The sequence below is a fragment of the Acinonyx jubatus genome, chromosome A1 (genome assembly GCF_027475565.1).
Source record: "Acinonyx jubatus isolate Ajub_Pintada_27869175 chromosome A1, VMU_Ajub_asm_v1.0, whole genome shotgun sequence".
Lineage (NCBI taxonomy): Eukaryota > Metazoa > Chordata > Mammalia > Carnivora > Felidae > Acinonyx > Acinonyx jubatus.
In genome coordinates, this window is record NC_069380.1 from 92,682,474 (window position 1) to 92,710,276 (window position 27,803).

Below are 27,803 nucleotides of genomic sequence, written 5' to 3' on the forward strand. Positions count from 1 at the left end.
TAACTTCCGTCGGGTTTGTTAAAGCAGAAGAGTCCCAAGGAGAACTTCAATTCTCAGCGTGTTAATCCCCATCAACAAGCAGGTGAAAATCCTCTAAAATGAATGCACATCTGTGGCACCTGGGTGGCTCGGTGGGTCAAGCGTCTGACTCTTGATTTCGGCTCAGGTCATGATCTCACGGTTCGGGAGTTCAAGCCCTGCATCGGGCTGTGCGCTGGCAGCGGGGAGCCTGCTTGGGTTGCTCTCTCTCCCTCCCTCTCTCTGCCCCTATCCTGCCTGCTCTCTCACAAAATAAACAAAAACATTGAAAAAAAATAAAACGGATGCACATCTGTCTGATAGAAAATAATGTCTTACGAGTATTCTTGGCTAGAACACTTCTCCATTTTGTGTAGCAATAGCACGATTGATCACATTCCCACATGGGACATGCTCCCGGGATCTAATCAGATGATGGACCATGGCAAAAATTTCACGGACCCAGACTGTGTTCAGTGCCCAGGAGATCGCTCCGACTCCTACTCCTTTCCCCAGAATGCAACTGTGAATATGAGGCTAAGTTATTATACACTGTCACGGGACAACACGGAATTGACTTTTTTAAAAAATTAAAACCCATGAAGCATAAATAACAATTCATTGTGATGCACGACTATCAGAGCCCCAAGGCCTGAGAGTATGAATGTGAACTGAAAGAACACACATATAATCAATATCTGATCTATTATGGACCAGAAAAGCAACATCAGAGAATCTGATCAGTTAGCCGAAGAAAACCAGCATCACGTCAAACTTTTCTAATGATCCATTCGGCAAGAATCAGGCTAGTAAGGACATGCCCAGAAGAACTTTATGTAAAACCTTCGCTCTGAAGCTAATATACTCAGCAAAACAGCTCTTCGTGAAAGATTTGTCTCCATTTTCCACAGAAACATAAGTGAGAATTCCCAGAATGCAGTTCAATAATTACACTTATTTTAATTTTTATTCAAAATGAAAGCAAACACGGAGAACAATTTCTATACAACTATACAACGTTTTAAGTGGCTTCCCTATCCTATTAAAGCTTTATACTTAAAATGCTTACATTACATGATATGTGCTTACACAAGCTTGAGGCTCAAACTTGACCACACACGTGACTCTAGCAGTGTTACTGCACAATGATCCACATAATACTGCGTATTTGTTTAGTTCAGCCTATGTCGTAAAGTGCTTATTCATCGGTAGGAAGGTACAAACCTACTAAACACTCAACTTCTCCATGATACTTCCTACTCCGGGTGGGGGGGGAAAGGCCAATTTGATGCTGCCAGCCTGAATAACAGATTTCCACTTAAAAATATATATTAAAAACAAGCAAACAACAAGGAAACCAAATCAGGCCTAAGATTTTGGTGGGTCAATTAAGAGAGATCAAAAGCATTTCAAAATCATTAGCGCTACAATGTGTAACAGCTTAGTTTCTGAACACTTAGACTTCTAAAAAATAAGCAGTTTAAGTAAAAACCCTTTAAAGGACATCTTTCAAAAATGAATGTAAAATGTCAAAGTATTAATTCTTCAAATTAGAAGAACTTTTAAAAGGGTACACACAAAGTCAATATGATTTTCATTATTATTCCTAAACTAGACTTGTAGTTTTACTGACTTTTACAGATGCTTATTGCCAAACAACAGGCCATAGAAAATATCATCCAACTGACCAGTAAGTTACTCTACATTTTAGAACATATTTAATGACATTAAAAATATTTCATGAACTTTCCAAACATGTAAACATAAACCAGGGCAAGGTGATATGTAATATTGGTGCCAAAAAATGAAAATCACAGGACACAATAAGAGGGCAAAGAACAAATATGTTAAATATCAGTGCAGCTTCTCTAATATTTGTGAAAAATAAATTATTTGATACAGACGCAGGTATTTTCAGAGTAAGAAAAACTGAAGACAAATTTTCTAAAAAAAAAAAAAAAATTACACCAAGTGAAAAGCTGCTTGTGCTAGCCAAGAACTTAGTGTTTCCTGCAAAAACAAGAAACAAAAAACAAAAATGTTTACACACGATCAGGTATGGGCATTACAGGTAAGCGAACTCTTAAAAATATCCTTAAAAATACAATTTGCCGTCTCAAAAGAAAAAAAAGCAGTATTCATTTTCTGGGGAATATACTCTGAATATTAGTTACGCACTTCAAAATACATAATTTCCCATTTAAATATACTACCACTTCTCTGGCCTTTATACTAACTATACCTTTGTTTTCTTGTGAAAAACATACACAAGACACAATGCTAAGTACTAATTTCTATCCATAAGGCATCTAAAAAATAGCTTAAGACATAAACATGATACCAAATGAAAAACCAAACACAAAAGAAACATAATAATAAATAGTTTTGTATCCCTTCCCCCTCAAAAAAGAAGCATCAGTATCAGCAACACTGACTGACATAAATACATTAGATTTCCTGTTCATAAGAAAAGACAATCCAGTTACAGTGTTTCACCATTTCAGGGTTAACCAGGAGAGAGCGTCTTTACTCCCGCAGTTTGTAAAAGGCAGGATGAAGACAGGAAAGAGGCAAGACTGTTTAGGTTTTTCCGATTTAAGAAGAAACACACACAAAATACAAGTGTGGCCACAGACTACTTAGATGATGTGTAATTAGTTACGAAGGTTAACACAGAGCCGTCGTTTTGCTCCCCTTTTTCACCCTAAGTCACATCACGCGCTTCAACTACATGTCCTCTTGGTATTCTAGATATTTTGCTGTGATGGGTTCCTCAAGCTGAATTCCTCCACTGCCCATTAATGCAAATGCTGGGTACATCGTGTGCGAACAGTCCACCTGGCGCTCGTAAAGGCATTTCATGTGATCCATGTCATAGAAAGCCACTCTGCCTTTGTCATAGTCAAGGAAAATCCCTATACTTGTTGGCATCGGAAGAACTCTATTCTCAGGTTCATTGGCGGAAGTGGCTGACTTGGGTATGAAAAACTTCTTCATGCCTATGGTGACTAACGTGAAGGGCTGTGAATCAAAGCAGGCATCTTCACTTCCGCTGTCATGGCCGCTGTCTTGCTCGTATCTAGAACACAATACACGCACAAAGCAGTCTTAGCTGTGGCGCCATCCACAGGCCGTCAACTATCCTCAGAACATTTTCACAAGATAATATATGTTGCTTTATTTATTTTTTTAAGCTTACATATTTTAAGAGAGAGAGAAAGCACAAGCAGCAGAGGGGCAGAGAGAGAGAGGGAGAGAGAGAATCCCAAGCAGGCTCTGTGCTCAGCGTAGCGTGGAGCCTGACACAGGGCTCGAACTCATGAACCAAGAGATCATGACCTGAGCCGAAACCAAGTGTCGGACGCTTAACCGACTGAGCCACCCAAATGCCCCGACATATGTTGCTTTAAAATGAAGTTGTGGCTCAGTGGGTTAAGCCTCCGACTCTTGATTTCAGCTCAGGTCATGATGTCATGGTTCGTGGGACTGAGCCCCGTGTCAGGCTCTGTGCTGACAGTGAGGAGCTGGCATAAAACAGCAGCTTATAGAGATTTTTGATACAAACGTCCTTCCTTCATTTTCCGATGCATACTTCACTTTTTATGTATTTGTGATCATACTATATTGACGCTTTTAATCAGGTCTCACTGATATTTCTGATGTCACAAGCCTTTTAAACATTATTAATATCAATATTCTATCGAGTGGTCATGGCACCATGTGTAATTAACCATTTCCCGATTACCACAGTCACTGTTTTGTTAATTTCTCACCCTTATGCAAAAAACTTTTCCTGTCACTCAGATTACCAATTTGGGGTTCTGTTCACACAAGAGGTCATAAATTATTTGTGTGGGCTAGTATACATAATACCACGTAAAACGACAAAACCACACAATCCCCATTAAATAATCAATCTCTTTACAAACTGGAATTCTTTGATGTGGAAACCTGTTTACCGTGACCCAATTTTGTAAAGTACCTCCAGGGGAGTTTAAAGAAATTATGTCCCATTACAAAAGAACAATTTCATACCAATTATGAGGTATGGCAGTTGGAAGCATTTCACTATACGTGGGAGTAATTTTTATCACAGAATTAAGGAAATGGATATGAAAGATGTTCAAAATTTAAAACTGTGGGGAGCTTGGGTGGCTCAGTCAGTTGAACTTTCGACTCTTGATTTCGGATCGGTCATGATCTCACAGTCGTGAGATTGAGCCCCACATCAGGCTCTGTGCTGACACTGTGCAGCCTGCTTGGGATTCTCTCTTTTTCTCTCTGCCTCATCTCCCCTCTCCCTCCCCCCACCCCCGCACTCTCTCTCTCTAGGAGAAAAAAGGTTTAAGAAATTTTTAAATTAAAAAAAACCTTTTTTCATGTTTATTTCTGAGAGAGAAACAGAGTGTGAGCAGGGGAGGGGCAGAGAGAGAGGGAATCACAGAATCTGAAGCAGGCTCCAGGCTGAGCTGTCAGCACAGAGCCTGCGTTGGGGCTCGAACCCACAAACCATGAGATTATAACCTGAGCCAAAGTTGGATACTTAACCAACTGAGCCACCCAGGTGCCCCTAAAATTTTTTTTTACTTGCAAAGCTACAGGATAGTCGAGAAGTACCCAAAACAGACTTAGATACTTGAGATTTGTATCCCAAGACCTCCTGACTCCTTTCTGGAGCCAGCCACATCCGCACGGCCAGAACACCTGAATCTAAGGAATGTATTCCAGATGTAATAAGCAAACCCACATCAATTTCCAGTCTTACCTGGCCAAACAACGATGTGTACCTTTAACAGAATCACCAAGTTCTAGATCAATAAAAAGAGCCTACCTTGGACTAACTGCATCCCGGGGAGAATGGAGCCATTCTTGTAGTTTATCACTGGAAGCGACTCCCACTTTTACCAGGTATGAATACGGTTCCACGCGGAAGGCCCAGAAGTGCTTCCCCTTGGTAATTCCAACGTCTCCAATGATGTAGTCTAAACTGGTGTAATAACCCACTTGGATACGCTCCGCAGCAAGCAGAAGATTAAACCCAGCTCTACTCTCAACACGGTCTCTCTTCAAGTTCAGCAAGAGGCGTTCATTATTATAGCCACATTTTTCATCAAAGAGGAAACTAAAAACTGTAAAGAGAGCTTAAGATTAGTCTCATCATTAACGGTGAGCACTTCTATAACTGACGGTTAAATAGGATGTTTTTGAACTAGAAATTAGTGAAAACAGACTTGAAGAGGAATGTGTCACATGACCCTAGACAAAGTATTACAAACTGAATCCCCAATTGGGAAATCACTTCCAGTAGATTCTCTATGCCTGAAAATCTCTAGGAATGTCAAACGGCAGAAAAAGTATTTCAAGTGTACGAGAAAACTTAACAAACGTGGTTCCTGGGAAGAGACACGGGAGATCTCTTCTATTTTACACTACTGGATCTGTCCCTTTTCCCTTTAATATAAGGGGATGTACTTTTTCATAATTACCTGTACAGTTTTCTAAATATTTATTCTAAATATTAGCAATTTCAGTAGGGGCTTTTCCTTATCAATCCACAGGGCAGACATGAAAAACTGTACAGTAGTATAAAAAAAAAAAAAAAAAGGCACATGTTTTGGGTTTAGAGAGACCAGAGTTTTAATCCCTGGTGAGGCATTTTTGTTTGGTTTTGAGTGGGGTGGAGGGGCAGAGAGAGAGGAGGACAGAGGATCTGAAGCGGACTCTGTGTTGACAGTAGAGAGCCCAATGCGGGGTTTGGCTTGAACTCCCGAACTCACAAACTCAGGAACCAAACCATGAGATCATGACCCGACCCTTAACCAACTAAGCCACCCAGGCACCCTCCAGCTGAGGCATTTAAATGGAGTTTAACTTAACCTTTGATTTCCTGACTACAGAATGGACAGAATACCACTCTCTTAAGTCTCTATCAACTCAGATCCGTTAAGCAGAACATTGGCTCAAAAGTGGAAATGACCCAAATGGTCATCAAACAGATGTACAGATAAAGAAAACGTGGTCTATCCATACAGTGGAATATTATTCACCCTAAATAAGCAAGGAGATTCTGGTACATGCTACATCAAGGATGAAACCCCAAAGAAGCCAGGAATAGGATTATATCCATCCACTTATATGAGGTACAGGCAATTCATAGAGGCAGAACATAGAATCAAGGCTCCCAGGCTCTGTGGGGAGGGGGGATTTGTGTTTAATGGGCACAGAGTTTCAGTCTGGAAAAAATGAAAATGTTGTAGAAATATGAGTGGTAGTGGTGGTACAAAAATAGGAATGTACTTAATGCCACTGTCCACTGATGTGCACACTTAAATGTGGCTAAGACGGTAATTTTTGACTATACTATATACCATGATAAAGAAGAAATTGTGTACTAGTAAGCTAAAGCCGTTCTCCGTATGTAGGCGGACCATCCTCTCTGGGAATGCCTATCGCCCTGGCCTGGTATCTTCCCGTCAATCTCAAAAGTCTCCCCGTTTGCAAAATAAAAATTGTAACGGTCACCCTGGTCACCTTATTCCTAGAGGAGAGAAAGCCAACTCTGGGGATGCGTGGCTGACTCAGTTGGTGGAGCACACAACTCTTTATCTCGGGGCTGTGAGTTCGAGCCCCCACTGGGTATAGAGATTACTTAAAAATAAAATCTTAAAAAAAAAAAGAAAAGTAAGAACTTTGAATGTGTCCTTTCTTCCTTCCCCCTCCACCAAGTCACTGAAAACCCAGCAGCTACTTCCAGATTTCTTTTTAATTCCACTTTCAGTCAGACAAGAAAGGGGAAACTGCCTTAAATGTACAAATATTTATTTCATACTTGCAAATCCACCCTAAAACTATCAGATTTTATTCAAATTCAAGATAACCAATTTTCGTCAACCCTACTTTATTTGTATTCTTTTTTTTTTTTTTTTTTTTAATTAGCCACAATGTGCATGAAAAACAAGTAGTGGCTAGTACACTTTGGACAAAAAGGGAAGGAAGGACAGCCTACAAAATATGGACACACAAGCATATAAAAACAGGCAGGGGCTGTGGGGTCTAAAAACCAACTGCAGGAACCTCAAAGGCAGCAATAGCAAATGCTATTTTTCATTTCAAATTAATAGCCCTCACTCAAATGTCTTCATGTTTTTCTCCATCTGATGTCAGTCCACATTCTAATCCTGTTCCCAGCCTACATGGTGAAATTCAAGTATTCGTCTACTTCCAAAACCTAGCTGGGGATGGAATGGGTTTTCTAGAAAACTTTTTTTCAAACCAATGAAAACTGGTTTCAATGTAGAGCTATATAAAAAGTGCCTAATTTATTTATTATTTTTTAAAGTCTATTTTGAGAGAGAGAGTATGTAAAAGAGCAGAGGAGGGGCAGAGAGAGAGAGAGGGCGAGAGAGAATCCCAAGCAGGCTCCGCATGGTCAGCACAGAGCCCGACTTGGGGCTCGAACTCCTGAACCGTGAGGTTATGACCTGAGCCGAAATCAAGAGCTGGATGCTTAACCGACTGAGCCACCCAGGCGCCCCTAGTTTATTTTTTATCAAGGTCTCTTCCAACTCTGTGGTTTTTTTATTCCCAGTCTTCCCAATACCTGGAGCTGGAGGGGTGTGAAGAATCAGCTCCCTGCTGCAAGGACTACAGATCGAGCCCTTGTAGGCTCTTACTCTGAAAGCATAGTTACAATTGCTTTCCAGATCGGAAACAACTTTACTCGTGCCACACACTTCTATCTCGTTCCAAGACAGCATCTCTTCATCTCTGTTAACCTTCCGATATTCAAGGACATAGCTGTCAGCTTTGTCCTTTTCTGGATGGTGCCAGTTGATCAGAGCATTGTTATACACCTTGCTCTGCTCCTCATTGATCTCTGGCACATCTACACCTGTAAGAAAGAAGAAACCAAACAGAGTTAAAATACTGTTATTTCAGAACCTATATGTTCCTCGATAAAAATCATGTATTGAAAATACTTACATCATTTCTATTTTTTTTTAATGTTTATTCAGTTTTAAGAAAGGGACAGAGCATGTGTGGGGGAGGAGCAGAGAGAGAGAGACACACACACACAGAATCCGAAGCAGGCTCCAAGCTCTGAGACATCAGCACAGAGCCCGACATGGGGCCCGAACTCAAGAACCATGAGATCATGACCTGAGCCAAAGTCAGAAGCTTAACCAAATGAGCCACCCAGGTGCCCCTTAAATCATTTCTGTACTAAGAGTTTTCTAAATTTGTAACACTACGTATAAGAGAAAGAATAACTCCTGTAATGTACAACAACATGGGTGGACCCTGTGGACATGCAAACTGAAATAAACCAGACACAGAAAAGCAAATACTGACGCATGATTCCACTTATGTGAGGAATCTAGAAGAGTCGAATTCATAAAATCAAAGACTGAGATTCTGGCTCCAGGGGCGGGGGAGGGACAAAAATGGGCAGTTATTAATCAAGAGGCATAAAGTATCAGTTACCTCAAGTATCAGTTAAGCAAGACATATATAAGCTCTAAAGATCGCAGTACAACACTGTACCCAGAGTCAGCAACACTGTATTTCCACACTTAGAATTTGTTAGAACAGATCTCAAGGTAAGTGCTCTCACCACAAAATTTAAAATGAGAAAGAGGGGCGCCTAGGTGGCTCAGTCAGTTGAACGTCAGACTTTGGCTCAGGTCATGATCTCACGGTTCACGAGTTCGAGCCCTGCGTCTGGCTCTGTGCTGACAGCTCAGAGCCTGGAGCCTGCTTCTGTGTCTCCCTCTCTCTGCCCCTAACCCACTCACATTCTGTCTCTGTCTCTCTCAAAAATAAATAAACATTAAAAAAAATTTTTTTTAATGAGAAAGAGTAAGCAATGAAGACTTTCAAAGGTATATTGAGGTGTGTAACTAAAAGGGAGAAGAACAAAAAAATAAGACAGACCAAAAAAAGACTTTAGCTTTAAGCATTATATTAATTCTGAAACACCATAAAGTTTTTTAACAATATGCCTTTCAATTTCCACCTACTAAATAGTAATGCTGGGGCTCAAAATATTTAATGTGCCCTCCTGTAATTATATTTTAAAATCGGGGGTGCCTGGGTAGCTCAGTTGGTTGAGTGTCCAACTCTTGATTTTGGCCCAGGGTCGTGGGATCAAGCCCCACGATCTTAAGCATGCAGCCTGATTAAAAGTGTGTGTGTGTGTGTGTGTGTGTGTGTGTGAGTGTGTGTGTGTCTCCCTCCCTCCACCCCCCACCTTTGCCTCTCCCCAACTCACGCTCTCTCTCTCTCTCTCTCTAAACTAAAACAAAATAAAAATAAATAAATTTTATTAAAAAAAATTTTTTAACGTTTATTTTTGAGAGACAGAGGGACAGAGTGCAAGCTGGGGAGGAGAGAGAGAGAGGGAGACACAGAAGCAGGCTCCAGGCTCTGAGCTGTCAGCATGAAGCCTGATGCGAGACTCGAACCCACAAACTGTGAGATCATGACCTGAGCCAAAGTCAGATGCTTAACTGACTGAGTCACCTAGGCGCCCAAAATAAATAAATTTTAAAATCTAAGTTTGGTGTCTATAACAAAATTCAATGAAACATCACACAATTTTCTTTCATATTTTCCTCCACAGAGTTGCAAGGCAATTTAAATGAATTTTTCTTGGTATAAACATGATACTAAAATTTCTTTTTTTTAATTAAAAAGAATTTTTTTTAATTTTTATCTATTTTTGAGAGAGAGAGACACAGAAGCGGAAGTGGGGCAGAGGGAGAGGGAGACACAGAATCCAAAGCAGGCTCCAGGCTCTGAGCCATACGTACAGAGCCCGATGCGGGGCTGGAACTCACGAATGGTAAGATCAGACCTGAGCCGAAGTAAGACGCTTAACCGATTGAGCCACCCAGGTGCCCCAATACATAATATTTCCTGTAAGAACATCAGAAACTACACAAAACACACTTCAAGCAACTCCAAGATAAGCACTACAACAATTTTTTATAGATCCTGCCAGTATTTTTCTCCCACTGGCAATTCCACTGCATGGTCATGTCAACATTTAACTGTTTCCAGAAACTCAGAAACAGGTTTCTAGTTTTTCATGAAAAACACAACACAAAAGTATCTCAGCTAAATCTCTGTGCATATGCATAATCCTTTCCATACAAGGAACTCCCACAAGCTTAACTGCCCAGGGGTAAGCTATACAAGTCACACACACATACCACACATTCGTCAGAGAAGTATATGAATTGAAAATAAAAGTCTCCCTCTTGTCCTTCTCCCCAGGTATATATAAGCAATGTATAAGCATGTCTTTATAGAGTACATTTATGCAACTGTTATGTTCTACAGCCATGATGAGATCTGGAAAGTCATTCAAAATACATTTGGGGGAGAAAAAAAAAACCTAGTTATAAAATAACATGACGAGTATACTCCACCCCCCCCCACACTTTTTTTTTTTTTAAAGCAAAACAGGTGCATGCAGAGGCGCCTGGGGGGCTCAGTCAGTCGAGCATCCAAATTTGGCTCAGGTCATGATCTCACGGTTTGTGGGTTCGAGCCCCGCGTTGGGCTCTGTGCTGACAGCTCGGAGCCTGGAGCCTGCTTCAGATTCTGTGTCTGCCTCTCTTTCTGCCCCTGCCCTGTTCATGCTCTGTCTCTCTGTCTCAAAAATTGACATTAAAAATTTAAAAAAAAAGAAGAAGAAGAAGAAACCAACCCTGTCAACACCTTGATCTTAGACTTTTAGCCTCCAGAATTGTAAGAAAATACATTTCTGTTGTTTAAGGCATGCAGTCTATGGTATATTGTCTCAGCAGTCCTAACAAACTAACATAGCAAAGTAAAGATGGAAACATCTTAGAGTCAGTTGTAGCCTGGAGACATCATTTCTAGGTTTCTGCCCTAGAGAAACTCACACACATGTGCACAAAGAACACTGATGAAGATGTTCAATACGGCACTGTTTACAACAGAGAAAAAACAAAAACAAATTGTCTCTCAGTAGGGAAATGACTTATAAAATGAAATACTATAAGCAGTTAAAATAGCTTTTTTTAATGTTTATTTATTTTGAGAGACAGAATGAGCAGGGGAGTTCATTTATTTTGAGAGACAGAGAGTGAGCAGGGGAGAGGCAGAGAGAGAGAGAGGGAGATAGAGAATGTCAAGCAGCTTCTATACTACCAGTACAGAGCCGGACATGGGGCTTGAACTCACGAACCATGAGATCATGACCTGAACCCATATCAAGAGTCAGATGCTTAACCGACTGAGCCATCGAGGCAGCCCTAAAATATAGCTTTAAACCAGAACTTTGTGTGATAATATCTTAAACTTCACGTGTTTAAAAAAGCAATTTACAAAAAGGATACATATACAATGTAATGCCATTTATACAATGTTTAATTTTTTTTTTAATGTTTCTTCATTTTTGAGTGAGAGAGAGAGAGAGAGAGAAAGAACACCTGAGCAGGGGAGAAGCAGAGAGAGAGGGAGACACAGAATTCCAAGCAGGCTCTAAGCTCTGAACTGTTAGCACAGAGCCCAATGTGGGGCTTGAACTCAGGAACGGTGAGATCATGACCTGAGTCAAAGCTGGATGCTTAACCAACTGAGCCACCTAGGCGCCCCTATTTCTACAATGTTTAAAAAACACATGAACCAGAGCACCTGGGTGGCTTAGTCGGTTGAGCATCCGACTTCAGCTCAGGTCATGATCTCACGGTTGGTGGGTTTGAGCCCCACACAAGGCTCGCTGCTGTCAGGGTGGAGCCTGTTTCAGATCCTCTGTCCCCCTCTCTCTCTGCCCCTCTCCTGCTCACGCTCTCTCTCTCAAAAATGGATAAACTTTAAAAAAAAAAATCTTTGGGGTGCCTGGGTGGCTCAGTCGGTTAGGCGGCCGACTTTGGCTCAGGTCATGATCTCGCGGTCTGTGAGTTCGAGCCCCGCGTCGGGCTCTGTGCTGACAGCTCAGAGCCTGGAGCCTGTTTCAATTCTGTGTCTCCCTCTCTCTGACCCTCCCCCGTTCATGCTCTGTCTCTCTCTGTGTCAAAAATAAATAAACGTTAAAAAAAAAATTAAAAAAAAAAATCTTTAAATAAATAAATAAAATAAAAAATAAAACACACAAACTAACAGAATATACTTTTTGTGCATAAAAACCTAGTTTTCATAATAGCAAACCGAAGCATTTGTTGTCCCCATACCTTCTGAATTCCGACTACAAGAGTAAGGCTCTGTCATCAGTAAAACTTACCACTAGAGAAGAAGGACAATTCCCCAAGAAGTTCTGTTTGTTTAGATGTATTAACAACATAGTCTTCAAAAGAAGTCTGAGCCGCAGGTCTAAAGCTCTTCAAAGATTCCGTAGCCTTCTGTATTCTGCAGACAGAGATTATTTTATATAAAAACAATTTTTTAAAAGGCCAATCAGACTACATATCTGCCATGTGATTAAAAAAAAAAAAAATACTTCCGTCAACTTTCAGGTAAGGAGTGTGGCCGTGCCTTGCACAGAACACAGCACCAGGAGCCACTCGGAGCTCAAGTTGAAAGATACTGCCAAGGAGATCTAAATTCAAAGCAACACACCTGAGGTGGAGTTGTTTCGCCGTCTGTACAAAACAAGACTGGTCCGTCTCCTTAAGCACTTCTTGGGCATATCCCACAAGCCCGTTGTTCTCTAGAAGCCCCTGATACTCCTCCACTTGGGTCTGAAATTTGTCTAATCGCAGTTTCTTAGAAGCGTCAATTGCTTTCAAAACAGATGATTTCCTCTCTTCTAGAATCTCATAGAGCTTTTCAAAATGTGTGATTGCTTCTTCTTTAGCTCTCTCTCCATTACACTATTATAAAACAAGCAACACGTTACCTCATCTGCTAAATCCAAATGTCTTTTCTCAAAATAACCAAAATTCAATTTTGAATGACTCTGACATTTTCAGAACAGTAATTTGGCACTGAATACACTTAGCAAGGAACGATGGCCAATTTTTATTTAGACATACTTTGTAATTTTATAATACTGTGTTTTCCTTAAGCTTTAATCTCCAAAGCTCAGCAATAAATAATTAAATAGGGAAACAACCGTCAACTTATATACAAAGGAACTTGAGGAAGAAATTAACTGATTTAACTAAAGACACAGGAGCTTTTTTTTTTTTTAATTTTTTTAACGTTGATTTATTTTTGAGAGAGAGAGAGAAAGACAGAGCATGAGTGGGGGAGGGGCAAAGAGAGAGGGAGACACAGAATCCAAAGCAGGCTCCAGGCTCTGAGCTGTCAGCACAGAGCCCAACGCGGGGCTTGAACCCACACAAACCACAAGATCATGAACTGAACCAAAGTCGGATGCTTAACCAACTGAGCCACCCAGGCACCCCTTTTTTTTTTTAATTTTTAATGTCTATTTATTTTTGAGAGAGAGAGACAGAGCATGGGGGGGAGGGGAATACAATCCCAGAGCTTTTAATTCATTTCTAATTCAGGCAACTTTTGACCCCTTCTATCCTATTCCAATTTTTTACGAGATGTTAAAACAGTTAAAACTCAGGAAGATGACATCCTTTACTAAGGTATCAGAATGTAACTCTTCTCTTCAAATTAATGTACTTTAATTAAAATTAAATTTTACATGACTTTATGCAAATTATTTAACTTCTGAACCCCTGAGTTTTTCTCTTCTGAAAAGAGATATAAGGGGTAAGATAAAAGGGATAAGAGAAATAATTTGGGGTTTTTTTGAAGATGGGAAAAGATTATTTACATAAAATGCCCACCACAATGGTACATAGTCTGTACACACAGAGATTATATTCCCTGTACATGCAGCTCTTCCTCTACTTGGCTATAAAATGATCCTATCTGCAGTACTGACTGAACATTTTGAATGTCTGTAGCATCAGAGACCAACTTGATTCTGAAAACAAAACCAGCAGAGCACACGTATGCAGCCATCATTATAGACCCATAAGCAGCAGCCATCAGAAAAAATGCTTCAAACACATTCTTAAAAGCTGACATGTGGAAGAACTACACTGTGCATTTCCCAGTGTCTTCTGGCCAACATTTCTAATGAAAGGAAATTTTTTTCCAGATTCCTTTCTCTGTTTCCTAAACCCAACAGGCAAAAAAAAAATTTTAAAGGATAGGGCGCCTGGGTGGCTCAGTCGGTTGACCGTCTGACTTTGGTCATGATCAGTCAGGTCACGGTCTCATGGTCCATGAGTTCAAGCCCCGCGTCAGGCTCTGTGTCGACAGCTCACAGCGTGGAGCCTGCTTCAGATTCTGTGTCTCCCTCTCTCTGCCCCTCCCCAAATCATGCTCTGTCTCTCTCTCTGTCAAAAATAAACTGTAAAAAAAAAAAAATTTAATAAAATTTTTTAAATGCTAGGCAGGAGGGAAGGAAGGAAGGGGGACAGAGGGTGGTGACATTTTGGTAGTAGTTCAATGAGAGATCACAACATTAAACTCAAAAGGTCATTATGCATAGGTAAAAAGGGGGATTTTTTTTTTTTCCAGCTAAGTGTAATTATAGAAAAAAAGACCGTGTCACAGTCCTCACTGAGCAAAAGTCAAGAAGGCAGACAAATTGTCCAATGGGAAAGATTCTTAACTGACGAGCTGACCAATGCAGCTTAGGTCAAAGGTATAAGAAGCTAGGTAATTTCTCCAGGATCCCAAGGAATGAGCGTCTGCATGAACAGGTGACGTGAGAGTTCCTCCATTTTCAGCCTACTGAATCACAAACTCAGCAACGGGTCCTGGGTCTCCCTTATTTCAGAAGTAAGGCCAGGGGCACCTGGGTGGCTCAGTCAGGTAAGCGTCTGACTCTTGGTTTCAGCTGAGGTCATAATCTCACGGTTCATGAGATGAGGCCCCATGTCAGGCTCTGCACTGACAACACAGAGCCTGCTTGGGATTCTCTCTCTCCCTGTATCTCTCTGCTCTTCCTTCCTACATGTGCTCGCTCTTTCTCTCTCTCTCAAAATAAATAAACATCAAAAAGTAACAGGAAGTAAGGGCAGCATGACTGAGGACCAGTAATAAAACAAACCTAAAACGACCAAAGATACAATCCCTGAAGCAACCTACCAGGTAGGTGATAATTTACCAAGGATTGGGGGATTATATGAAACACAGAGAGTTTTTCAATCAGACAAAAATAGGAGACACAAAATCACACTTTTCAAGTACATGGAAAAACAACTTACTTAGGGTGGGGAATGCAATCAGTGAATATCAGGGGGAAAAAATTAGAAACAAAGGCAGTGATGGCGATAATGCTGCTCATTTGCATAATTTCTCAATTTTCGAGCCCATTTTGGGAAATAAAATCTCAAGAAGTAACAGTCTCACACTAGCTAGGATATTGTTATATTGAATCACAGCTTCTACAGTGATCAGGAGTAATGGCCCTTCAGTTTATTTTAAATAGAGGAAAAGAAACACACATCAAGATCGGTGAACATTTGGAATTTTAAAAGAACCCAATCCTATCTTTATTTTTTAAATGCTACCAATTCTCTTCACTTGTTTTACTGAAGTGTAATATACAAGCAGAAAATGGTCTACGTAAGCGTGGAGATCGATGAACCTTTGTAAACACGTCCCCGTAACCCGCATCCAGATTAAATGGAGGAATGCTACCGGATCCCAGACACCATCCCTATAACCTTTCCAGGCACCCATCCTTCCCCGCCCCACCCTTCAACAACGCCTATCCTGAATTCTAACCAGAGGATCCAGCTTCCCTTTTGTTGGTACTTTTTACAAAAGGAATGGGTTAGTTTGTACCCCTTTGTCTCTGGCATCTTCCTTTCAATACTATTGCAAGATTCAGCTACACTGTTGCATATAGTTGTAGATACTCACTCTACCTCTGCTTAACTTCCACTGTTGATGGATGTGTGGGTAGTTTCCACTTTGTGGCTGTTCCAAACAACACAGAGATGGAACATTCTGATACGTATGTTTTGGTGAACGTATGTCAGGTATATATACTTAGGGATAGCCGGCATTTTAAATCAACCTGGTCCCAAGCACACACAGTATGTATTTCAGATGCATTCTGTTCATTTTGTAAAATGCCGATAGTTGGCAAAGCGATCATTTACCTCATGTGACTACTTCTGACACCGTAACCGCCACCAGAAGGGGGAGTCATCCTCTGCCCTGTGCTTCAATATAATTTAATCACTGCCCCTATCAGGAGCTGATCACACATTGTAACTTAGTTCTCACACGTGTTTTCCTAGTCCCAGAAAAGCAGGGGTGAAATCCAACACGATCCTGTAAGCCCAGCACGTCCACTACCCTCAGGGTTTTGTGAAGGAACACATTCTCTAGATGGATAAATAAAAACATGCAAACCAGGTTAGCACTTACCTCGGTTTCTTTCATTAACAAGTTGAGTTCAGAAATTTGACTCTTCACCTGGCTCTCCTTGCCAATAAGGTAATCAATATCCTTTGAAAGCTTTTCCTGTTAGAGCATATCAGAAACACAAATAAACAGAAGCAGGAGTTTAAACAAAGGCCTCACAGGTTTTTCCTGCTTTTATTTATTTATTTTTTTCACACAATACCCATCTTCTTCTTTAGCCTATGATGAGAACTGGAGACTGTCATTTTATATATATATATATATACATATATATATACATATATATATATATATATATTTTTTTTTTTTTTTTTAACGTTTATCTATTCTCGAGAGAGAGAGAGGGTGAGTGAGGGGCAGGAAGAGAGGGAGACACAGAATCTGAGGCAGGCTCCAGGCTCTGAGCTGTCAGCACAGAGCCTGACACGGGGTTTGAACTCATGAACTGTGAGATCATGACCTGAGCCAAAGTCAGATGCCTGACGGACTGAGCCACCCAGGCGCCCCTGGAGACTGTCATTATTAACTTGGAGTAAACAGTTACTGGCTTTGAACACTGAGGTCCAAGGACATAGGAGACATTAGAAGCAGGCTGGATATGAGAACAAGGCAGTGATGCTCAGACTGGTATTCAAAAACCTGGAATATATATATATAATACATTTTTGTTGTCTCCTCATCGCTCCCAAAGGTCTTCCTCCTCAGGCTTCTGAGTAAATGGAAGAATAGCAAACGGGAGTGTGTCCTCCATCAGATTTTATAATTCATTCCCTCGCTCTCTCGTTCTCTCTCTCTCACACACACACATACACACACACACACACACACACACACGACCCAAACAGCAACAAAGACCCTTCTAAAATAAACTTCACAGCCTAGCCCAGGTGAGCTATTCATTATATAATTACACATACGTGAAAATGAAAATAGAGATGTATAAGAATAGAGCTCATTAGGGGCACCTGGGTGGCTCAGTCACTAAGTGTCCAACTTCGGCTCAGGTTATGATCTCACAGTTCATGGGTTCGAGCCCTGTGTCAGGCTCTGTGCTGACAGCTTGGAGCCTGGAGCCTGCTTCAGATTCTGTGTCTCCCTCTCTCTCTGCCCCTCCCCCTCTCACACTCTAGGTCTCTCTCTCTCTCTCTCTCAGAAATAAACAGTAAAAAAAAAATTTTTTTAAATAGAGCTCATTAAGCTACCAGAGCTCATTAAAGAACTTCTTTATAAAGGAGTGATTCTGAAATTAGCATGCTTATTGCAGAGAGAATATAATAGGTGTTGGTGAGATCCCTCATTTAGCCCAGAAAAAATAACACGTAACATGACTGAAGTATATTAAAACACAAACAAAAAAGCCTTGAGGCACCATGGGGTTCAAAGTTATGAGAGACAAGTGTACTCAGAGTCTAAATATGCATAAGAATATCCTGAGCTGTCGCCCTAACGAAAGGATCTGAGGATTTCTCAGTCACTGCTGCTGACCTGAGGGGCTCAACAAGGAACAATTCCAGGAGCTAACTCGAGGCTGGGAGAGCCCTGTGCCTCACCAGCCAAACTAAACAAGCAAAAAACAAATTAAAAAACACTCAACATTCATGGGGCATCCAGAAGAGTAAACCACATAAGGTTTTGCTTCAACAGTCTGGTAAAACTAGTCCCAGATCTAACTGCCGCTCTGTCCTGGCAACTGAAGCTTAAAAGCAAGTCAGAGAAGGAGCAAACTGTGTCAAAGTAACTTACTCACACGCTGGAAGAAAACTCAAGAACATCTGTAGGATACAGATACAGTGCTCAACAAGGTAAAATTTACAATACCATACAAATCACACTGAAAAGAAAAATCAGCCACAACTGAGCTTGTGAGGTGCCTGGGTGACCCAGTGGCTTAAGCGTCTGACTCTCGGTTTTGGCTCAGGTCCTAATCTCAAGGTTTGTGAGTTCGAGTCCCACATCAGGCTCTGCACTGACAAGTGCAGAGCCTGCTTGGGATATTCTCTCTCTCTCTCTCTCTCTCTCTCTCTCTCTCTCTCTCTCTCTCTTTCTGTGCCCCTCCCCATCAGTACCACAAAGAACTACCTGGTTAAAAACACTAACAACCTAATATTAGTAGAACACTGAGTGACTCTTTACATTGTTAACTCATTTCAGTCAAACAAGACCACAAAGGAAGCTAGGATCTTACGAAGACAAAGCTAAAGGCACAAAGTAAAACAAAGTTATAAAGACCCAGAATCGAGTTCCAAAACCACACAAATCCTACCTTTAAGGTCTTGTAGGCACTGCTCATAGTGGTTACTCGGTGATTGGAATGATTGCCGCCCAGCTTACAGAGGTGACAAACCGGTCTCCGACACAACTCACAGTACATGTTAATTCTCTCAGTTTCATGTTCTGGGCACATTAAAATCTACGGAATGAAGAACCAAAGTGCAATTAAGGGTCAGCAGAGTTTGCCGGATACTCACAAAGTCCCTAAGGTACAAAGATGCGCTTTACAAAATCACCAAATAAAGCCAGTGAAATACATAAAAGTGTGAAAAGAAGAAGCGTAAAAGCATTTGGTATATCGTATGAAAATTTTCTGTATTACAATTACTATTTTTCAGTTTGAGAGAAATATACAGATGTTATCGCCCTTAAACTTGGTGGCAAGAAGATGAAAATTTCATTCCTATCAGACTTGCATGCTTAACCAGGCCCGAAAGGCCCTCTGGCCACACTGGAGTAGGCAATTCTTAAGGACCATGACCCATATTTTTGTAAGGCCCAATAGCAAATGGCTGATGGGAACCCATGGCTTCACCATCCTCATAAGCAATCTGCACCTGGCTGACTCAGTCGGTGGAGCAGGTGACTCCTGATCTCAGGGTTGTGGGTTCAAGCCCCACGTTGGGTGTAGATTACTTAAAAATAAAAACTTTAAAAAAAAAAAAAAAAAGGACGGGGCGCTTGGGTAGCTCAGTCAGTTGGGTGTCCAACTTCAGCTCAGGTCATGATCTCACACTTTGTGACTTTAAGCCTCACGTCGGGCTCTGTGCTGACAGCTCAGAGCCTGGAGCCTGTTTCAGATTCTGTGTCTCCCTCTCTCTCTGCCCCTCCCCCATTCATACTCTGTGTCTCTCTCTCAAAAATAAACATTTAATTAATTAATTAAAAAAAGAAAGAAAGAAAAAGAAATCTGTTACTGAGGAGTCTTAGAACACTTTATGATACAAGCCTCCAGATATTTGCTTTTACATATTAATCATGCACACAATTACCAAACTTAGAATTGTTTTTTTGTTTTGTTTTTTTAAGATGTAAGCTTCTACCTTCTTTTTTACTCTGAAAACTATCATCACAGGTATGTCTGAAACTGTACATGAGATAACTGGGTTTGCAAGAAAGCGGAGATTCCTTTAGACTAGTGTGTCAATGAAATTAAACAGTTATCGGGGGCTCTGACAGTTCAGATTTTGTGCCACTACAACTGGTTTGGTAACACTGAGACAAAAAGTAACATCCGATATGAAAAGTCTTAATACTAATGTGCAGGTCCAGGAGAAAAATAGAGGAAAAAAATTCAAATTCTTCAGCAGGTCCGACTGCCTACATTCTCAAAGCCATTACATGTATTTATTTAATCATTATCTTAGTTCCAGCATAGTTAGCATACATACAGAGTTGTATTACTTTTCAGAGCCATTTACGTTTATTATTTGTATCTTTTAAATATGTTTCTTTTTTTTTTTTTAACATTTATTTATTTTTGAGACAGAGAGAGACAGAGCATGAACAGGGGAGGGTCAGAGAGAGAGGGAGACACAGAATCCGAAGCAGGCTCCAGGCTCTGAGCTGTCAGCACAGAGTCCGACGCAGGGCTTGAACCCACGAACCGTGAGATCACGACCTGAGCTGAAGTCGGATGCTTAACCAACTGAGCCACCCAGGCGCCCTTAAATATGTTTCTTAAGTAATCCCAATGTAGGGCTCGAACCTACAACCCCAAGTTCAAGAGTCGCACGCTCTACTGTCTGAGCCAGCCAGGCCCCCAAAAGCCATCACCTTTAAGATAAGTTATAAAATTTGGCTTTCTGCAAGGAATGATGACAAGAACTCAAAGTTACTGGCAAATACTTTCCCTTCGTAAAATTTTTGTAAAATTTGTAAAATTTCGCTATATTCAGGAACACTAATGACTTGAAGGGAAATAGTTTCTTCCTCAATATACCTTACCCCTATATCTTCAGCTTCTTTCTTACCAACCTTTCATTATATTTGTAAACAGAATTAAGTCTGCAATACTCTGAAAATGTTACTCAAGATTTCATGAGTTTGTAAGTCATAAAAACCCAAACCTAATAGAATTCATTTAATAATCAGGTTCTTTCATAATGGAACAGTATTAATCAACTTAATTAATCTGTGTTTAATTAAAACACAAAGTTTATGGCATGCATATGTATATATATATAATTTTTTAAGTAGGCTCCATGCCCACTGTAGGGCTTGAACTCATGACCCCAAGATCCAGAGTCATGTGCTCTACCAATAGAGCCACCAGGCATCCCTGAAGGCATGAATTTTTCTAAAAGTATACAACCTGGAGCACTTAAAATGAGATAAGGAACATAACAGGGGGTTAAAAATCATTTGATAAATCTATTGCCACAATGACATAGTTTGAAAAACAAGCACAGAAGTTTAAAAAGCATACAAGCACAGACTGTTTTTGTTTTAATCTACCAGCCCTGCACTTAATAGGATGTAAGAGGGGGCGCCCGGCTAGCTCAGTCAGTAGAGCGCGTGACTTAGGATCTTGGGAGTCCTGAGTTCAAGCCCCACACTAGGTGTAGAACTTACTTTAAAAAAAAAAAAAAAAAATGATGGGAGCACCTAGGTGGTTTGGTCAGTTAAGCATTGGACTTTGGCTAGGTCATGATCTCATGGTTCATGAGCTCAAGCCCTGCATCAGGCATTGTGCTGACAGCTTGGAGCCTGGAGCCTGCTTTGGATTCTGTGCACCCCCACCTTCCTCTCTCTCTGCCCCTCCCCCATTCCCTCCCTCTGTCCCTCCCTCTCTCTCTGCGCCCCCACCTTTCTGTCTCTAAAAACAAAACAAAACAAAACAAAACAAAACAAAACAATGATGGGGGCACCCAGCTGGCTCAGTCAGTTAAGCTAGCCTGACTTCAGCTCAGGTCATATCTCCTGGTTCGTGGGTTCGAGCCCTACATCAGGCTTTCTGCTGTCAGCAGAGCCCGCTTCGGATCCTCTGTTTCCTGCTTGTGCACACACACTCTCTCTCAAAAATAAATAAACATTAAAAAAAAAAATGATACAACAAATACTCAGCTCATAGTTTCAAGATAACTTTGGGGATTTTTTTTTTCATTTTTTTATTACAAATTAAAGAGAAAAGTTTTGGGCTCAAGAATGGAAATAAATTTTCATACACAAGTTACTAAGTTGTAATGAATAAAAACTTTCACCAAAAGAATCACCTAGTTTTTCTAAATCTGCATAAATCAGAAAGCAGTATTAGTGAAGCTATCCAAACATTCTTCTTGTCAGTCACAAAGCAGGGCAAACAACAATGCATAAAGTTCTTTTGAGCATGACCATAGAAATTACCCAGAAAGGTTAAGAAATATGACTTCCACTTCAGATGTTACATTAACATTATACCACAAGCTTCAAAATATTAGGCTGTACTTACTTACTTAGAGCACAACTGTAGCTAACTAAAAATGTCAAAAAAAAATGTTTCCCAATCAAAATCTTTTACACAAGTGTGACCCTAACACATTAAAGCACAAAGCTTTTTAACTTGATAATCATTTCAATCTTGGAGAGAACTCAACCTTTCCCCTATTTGCAGAGCTTTCGTTAAGAACCTTCACCTTCGTGCATTGTGCTGCATTACACTGTTGTAACCCGGTGAACCAGAATATTGCCTTTAGGCTGCGGGGATGTTTAACAACAGACTAAATTAACTCCAAACACCAGGCCTTGGTTTCTGGTACGGGCTTTTTTTTTTTTATGTGCTCATTTTAACATACACGTTTCTACGTGCATGTAACATCCATTTTACCTACGGATTTATTTTTAAATAAGCTCTATGCCCAACTCGTCGCTTGAACTCTAGATCCCGAGATCAGGAGTCACACGCTCCACTGACTGAGCCAGCCAGGTGCCCTGCACCCCACCCCCCATACAGGCTTTTCAAGTTATTTCCATTCTTGCTGTCAAGTTCTTTTTTTTTTTTTTAATGTTTATTTATTTTGACAGAGAGAAAGAGAGTGCACAAGCAGGGTAGGGGCGGAGAGAGAGAGAAAATCCCAAGCAGGCTCTGCAATGACAGTGGGGCTCAAACTCAAGAACCATGAGATCATAACCTGAGCCGAAATCAAGAGTTGGACACTGAATTGACTGAGCCACCCAGGCGTCCCTTCCTGTCAAGTTCTAGTCTTGTAATAATTCCTTTTGTAATACCAATATTCTAACTAAATCAGAACTTCTCTTACCTTGGGCCTGAAATTCGTGGTTGGGCCCACGTACTCATGCTGAGCTTTCACGGTACCCCACGGGTGGTAAATTTTGAAGCACTCATTGCAATAGCTCGCGCTACAGTCCATGCAACTTTTTGTGGACTCCTGCGGTGGGGGTTTGCAGAGGTCACACATGATGGCCGTGGCTGCCCTGGCTGCCTGCCGGTACCTCTCGACAATGGTCTCCAAAGTGAAATTGCGAAACAGACCATTGATTCCTCGTTCTCCAAGATCCACGTCATGCTCACAGCCAGGGCAAGGAAAAGTGGTGGTCCTAGGGGTCAGGGAGCTGCGCTTCCAGCCTGTGTAATTGGAAGTCCTTGTTTAGTTACGGCAGTAGGAAAATCAACAGAATGAAGACAAAAGAAGAGAGATTTTGGAAAGAGAAATCTACAAATATATACCCACTCCCAAACTAATACTCAAAGTGGCTCCGCTTGAATTGGTCTGTTTTCTGAAAATGCTTCACGCTTGTTTTTCCTTGGTATGCAAAAGACAAGCCCAAATTGTTAAATAGGTATTAAATCAAAGCAGAAAGGAAAACCCTCTATAGTAAACCCCACGCAAAACCACATCACATCAAACAGATATAAGGAAAAAACATGTAATACAATACTACACGGGGTCAGGATTTTTTTGAAATCATATAATTATACATAATGACTTTTATATGTCACCTCCAAAGTAATTTCGTTTTCATTTAAATGAAGACAGCCTTGGCTGATGACTAGGAAATGAGTTCAGATATAAATGAACAAGAGTCCCTAACCAGTGCTCCATGGATAGGCTCCAGAAGGATCCAAATCGTCTGGCAAACTCTTCGAAATTGTACGCAAGATTTTGCATCAATATACCTATGCTTATTTTCTGGTTCAACAATCCATAGCTATGATCAGATTCTCAGACATACGTAACCACAAAATGGTTAAGGACCACTGCAAAAGAGAGTTTCCCACGGTAGTATTGTTTTATCTGGGTAGGCAAAATCATTAGTTAATGGAGTGCAATCTATAAAAGAGTGAAAGCCCATCCATAGACCTAGAATCTAGTGACTTTAAGAGAGACCAACCATTTAGAATCTTCTTATGACCTGAAAAAAAGAATCATTAAAATTACTTAACTCGTTAAGCCAAGAGCTACCCAAAAAGTATTACAAATAACTTTCCAATCTATACATAATACACTGAATGACCTTAAATAGCATGCTTTGGTTCAATATTATCTGGATTTTAACAAATCAAGAAACCAAGACACGACCGTCCTTACCCACAGGTTCACAAGAATCCAGGGGTTGTCTCTTTAACACAGGTGTATGCATGCCATTAATTCCCCGCTCTCATTTATAAATCTACCCTTAGAGTATGTAGTCTTGATTGCCCACAAAATCACCTAAATATAAACACAAACTCCTTAACCTACAGCCTTCCTTCACTCTGCCGTGTATCCAGTATGGAAAATGAATGGTGCAACTCAGTAGATCCCATTTAGAAAAGGTCTTTCTACAGCTACATTAATAATGTCTTGGCATATTTATTCTCCACTGGAAGTGACTTTACAACATGCTAAGAGTGCACTGGGTCCCAAAAACTACTTACTTAACAAACATGCAGAATACTTGTATTATCTTCTTTTAAGGATATTTTAACCTTTACATTTCTAAACATACAAAAAAACCACATACCAAAAAAAAAAAAAAAAGTTTCCCCATAACAGTTTGAAAAGTCTATTTAAAGTATATTCTAATAATTCTCAAAACATGCAACACAGTCCAAGCGAGATATTTCACAACACAGCAGGCACAGAACGAAATAAGCAGCAAAGCCACTTTTAAGACACATGCCAATGAAAAATCTCAGTCAGTGAAACAAAACAAGCCACATAATTTTGGAAGTGATCTAGTGCAGTGGTCAAGTTGAAAGTAATGGAAAGTCACATTTAACTGAATGCTTCCACATGTGAACCAGGTGACAGAAATTAAAATGGAGAATCCCAACAGACAATGTTTAACAAAAATGGGTTATTTATCACTGGTTTTATGAATTGAAGGTTGCTATCAGTTTAAGTGACAGGATCAAACCAAATTAAATCACGACAACAAAGTCATGCTTTAACCTGTATACTGGTGACACCCAGATTGTGGTCTTCAAGTTCAGAAATTTCAAAAAAGATGTTGTGTCCCTTTTCTGTAAACCTCTTTTAACTTTTAACAAAAATAAGGTATCAAGCATCACACTAATTTTCATAAATCAGGCAAAATATTAAATCAATAAATCTTAGCTGTTTTCCTAACAGATCTTTAAAAAATTCTCACATTTTTTGGCAAATGCGAAGACATTTATCTTTTATCTCATCTGTCATGGACTTCTACCACTGTTTTCAAAAACAAACAATAGAACATATGTTCAGGGCAACAAAGAAACAGAACACATCTAAAGATATTCTGGGAAGTAAATCTAGTGGAAAAAAAAAAATCAAGACAGGGGAACTAAGAATAAAATGTAATAGAGTCAACTTTTTCCTCTCTAGAACTGTGCTGTCTACCATAGTAATAATTTAGCCAAATATCACTATTTAAATTTAAATCAAAGATTCAGTTTCTAGGGCACCTGGGTGGCTCAGTCGGTTAAGTGTCTGCCTTCAGCTCAGGTCATGATCTTGCAGTTCGAGCCCCTATCAGGCTCTGTGCTGACAGCTCAGAGCCTGGAGCCTGCTTCGGATTCTGTGTCTCCCTCTCTCTCTGCCCCTCCCCCACTCCCTCCCTCCCTCTCTCTCTCTCAAATAAACACTAAAAAAAAAATTCAGTTCCTCAGCTGCACTAGCCACATTTCAAATTCTCAAGAGCCACATGTGACTGCTGGCTCCCATACTGTACAGAGCTGGGTCAAACAAACATTCCCTTGAACTTAGAATGTTCCATTGGATAATACTCCTCAACAGCATGACTTAATGAAAAAGAAAAAGTAATGATGGCTTTGAAAGGTAAGAAAGCAATGCAGGCCAAGCAATGCAATTATATATGTCGAACTGTATTTATGGGGCCAATCGTTCAGGATTATGTGAACATTGTCACTTTGCAGAATCCATTCTTTTCCCCGTATACCTTTATTTCAAAAACATATTAAATGAGTATGAATCATGACACAGTTTTAAAATGAAGACTCCAAAAAAATGTCTTCAAATTGATTTAGAGCAAATCTTCCCCCAAAATCAGTTTTTGGTCACTATGATTTCTCATTTAAACATCAAAGAGAAAATGAAGTATTTCAAAACCGAGTCGATTTCATGACAGGTTCAAAACCTCTGCGAGCTGCATCCTGTCCCATATTCTGGCTACAGACAACTTCCCCACTGTTACCTGCTAGCCAGGTAGTGGACCACCTCCCACTATCCCGCTGGACTTCTATGCTTGAAAATGGGCTGACGATGGTACTGCCACCTTAATGTTTCTTGTAGCACATTGTAACCAATCTGACAGCCAGGCATTACCATTACCCTTTGAGTATTATGGACACTTTGGACCTGCAGAATCTTTTTCTCAATGGCTGCCTGGGTAAAAAACAGGAAGTAAGCAGTGAACTTTTTTTAAACAAACTGCTCCTACCTTTCCTCCTATTTACTAAATCTCAAAATGCTTAAAATTCTCGGGGACTCACTAACGCCTGTAAGAGAAAGGATTACATGTGGCTTTTAGAAGTAACGAGAAGGTCTGTAAATGGAGGCATGCAGACAGGAAGGTAAGGAAGACAGAAAAGGGATAACATTCCAGATGTTTATTTTCTCCAATAAGATATATGGTATCACCAGCATTCTATAAGAAAAGTAGCCAATTTTACTTTAAAGGTCAACTGGAATAAAAACACGTGTTTTTTAATAAGGTAGGTTGGCCTGTCTTTCATTCGGAGTCAGATACTTTGGAAAGCCTAAAAAAGCAGTTTATGTTATTTACCCACAAGTGGGTAAGACCTCAATGTTAAAACTCAAATACTTTGAAACATTAATAAAGGAAAGGCACCATAGGCATAAAACAAGCTAAGCCTATATAATTAAGTCCAAAAAAAATTACCGATGCCTTTAAGCAAATTTTTAAATACAAAAGGCACTGGCTGATTTAAGATCTTCACGGTAGCAACATGGCCGCGAATACAAGCTTTGTCCCACTAACCAAACTACACATAAAGGATTTTTAAGGTGATCCGCAAGAGTACGTCATTTTCTTCAAAAGTATCTTGTCACGCGGATTGACAAAACGGAAGCGCTAATCATCAGTGCTCCCTTTAAAAACAGCAGACCTCGCGTGGAAATTTAGTCCTGTTGACCTTTAAGTCACTCAGCCCAAATGTGTTCACGTTCTACAGAATTTTGAACACTTGACCACTGATGTTTAACAACTTTACGTATACACGGTTACTCAATTTAAATCTAACACTATACTGCCTGCGGCCACACAAGCAATAAAAGCATTTTCTACCTCTCCACCCCAAAGATCTCCGTTGTGATGCTGTGAACAATGAACAGAAAGCTGGATTTAGGATTTAATTTCAAAGAGAAGATTCACAACTTGTTAACAAAAGATAAAGCAGCAACTGTGTCCTGCACATAACACAATTCTTGAATTAACACTAAGAAAATGTGTTTCTCCTTGGCACACGTGGTATTTATGAAACCATCATTGTAAAAACATTCATCAGGCTGATCCTGGAGCCCAGAATTAAATCATTGTTGGTGCAACACTTAAGAGGCCTAAACTTTATCTTATAGATTTGCGTTTTTAAGCAATCATATTTCTGGTAACTGTTGAAAATACACAGCAATATCAAGCATCCTTTGTTTGATTTTTTTTTAACCAATGTATTATCAACACTGCATATAAAC

At 40.2% G+C, this 27,803-nt stretch overlaps 1 protein-coding gene across 2 annotated transcripts in view; it reads right to left on the reverse strand.

Moving 5' to 3' along the window:
- Window positions 1-958: 958 nt before the first annotated feature.
- TRIM36 (tripartite motif containing 36) overlaps window positions 959-27,803 on the reverse strand; it is a 33,460-nt gene continuing 6,615 nt past the window's right edge. The window contains exons 3-10 of one of the 2 annotated variants that reach the window (XM_027076878.2): window positions 22,908-23,233; window positions 18,662-18,808; window positions 16,402-16,497; window positions 12,607-12,860; window positions 12,272-12,396; window positions 7,619-7,909; window positions 4,850-5,147; window positions 959-3,097 (exon numbers count right to left, since the gene is read on the reverse strand). In XM_027076878.2, the coding sequence (XP_026932679.1) occupies window positions 2,746-3,097; window positions 4,850-5,147; window positions 7,619-7,909; window positions 12,272-12,396; window positions 12,607-12,860; window positions 16,402-16,497; window positions 18,662-18,808; window positions 22,908-23,233 (1,889 nt within the window). In that variant the 3' untranslated portion in view covers window positions 959-2,745. The remainder of the gene's footprint in view (window positions 3,098-4,849; window positions 5,148-7,618; window positions 7,910-12,271; window positions 12,397-12,606; window positions 12,861-16,401; window positions 16,498-18,661; window positions 18,809-22,907; window positions 23,234-27,803) is intronic. The other variant, XM_053219832.1, reaches the window with a different exon arrangement.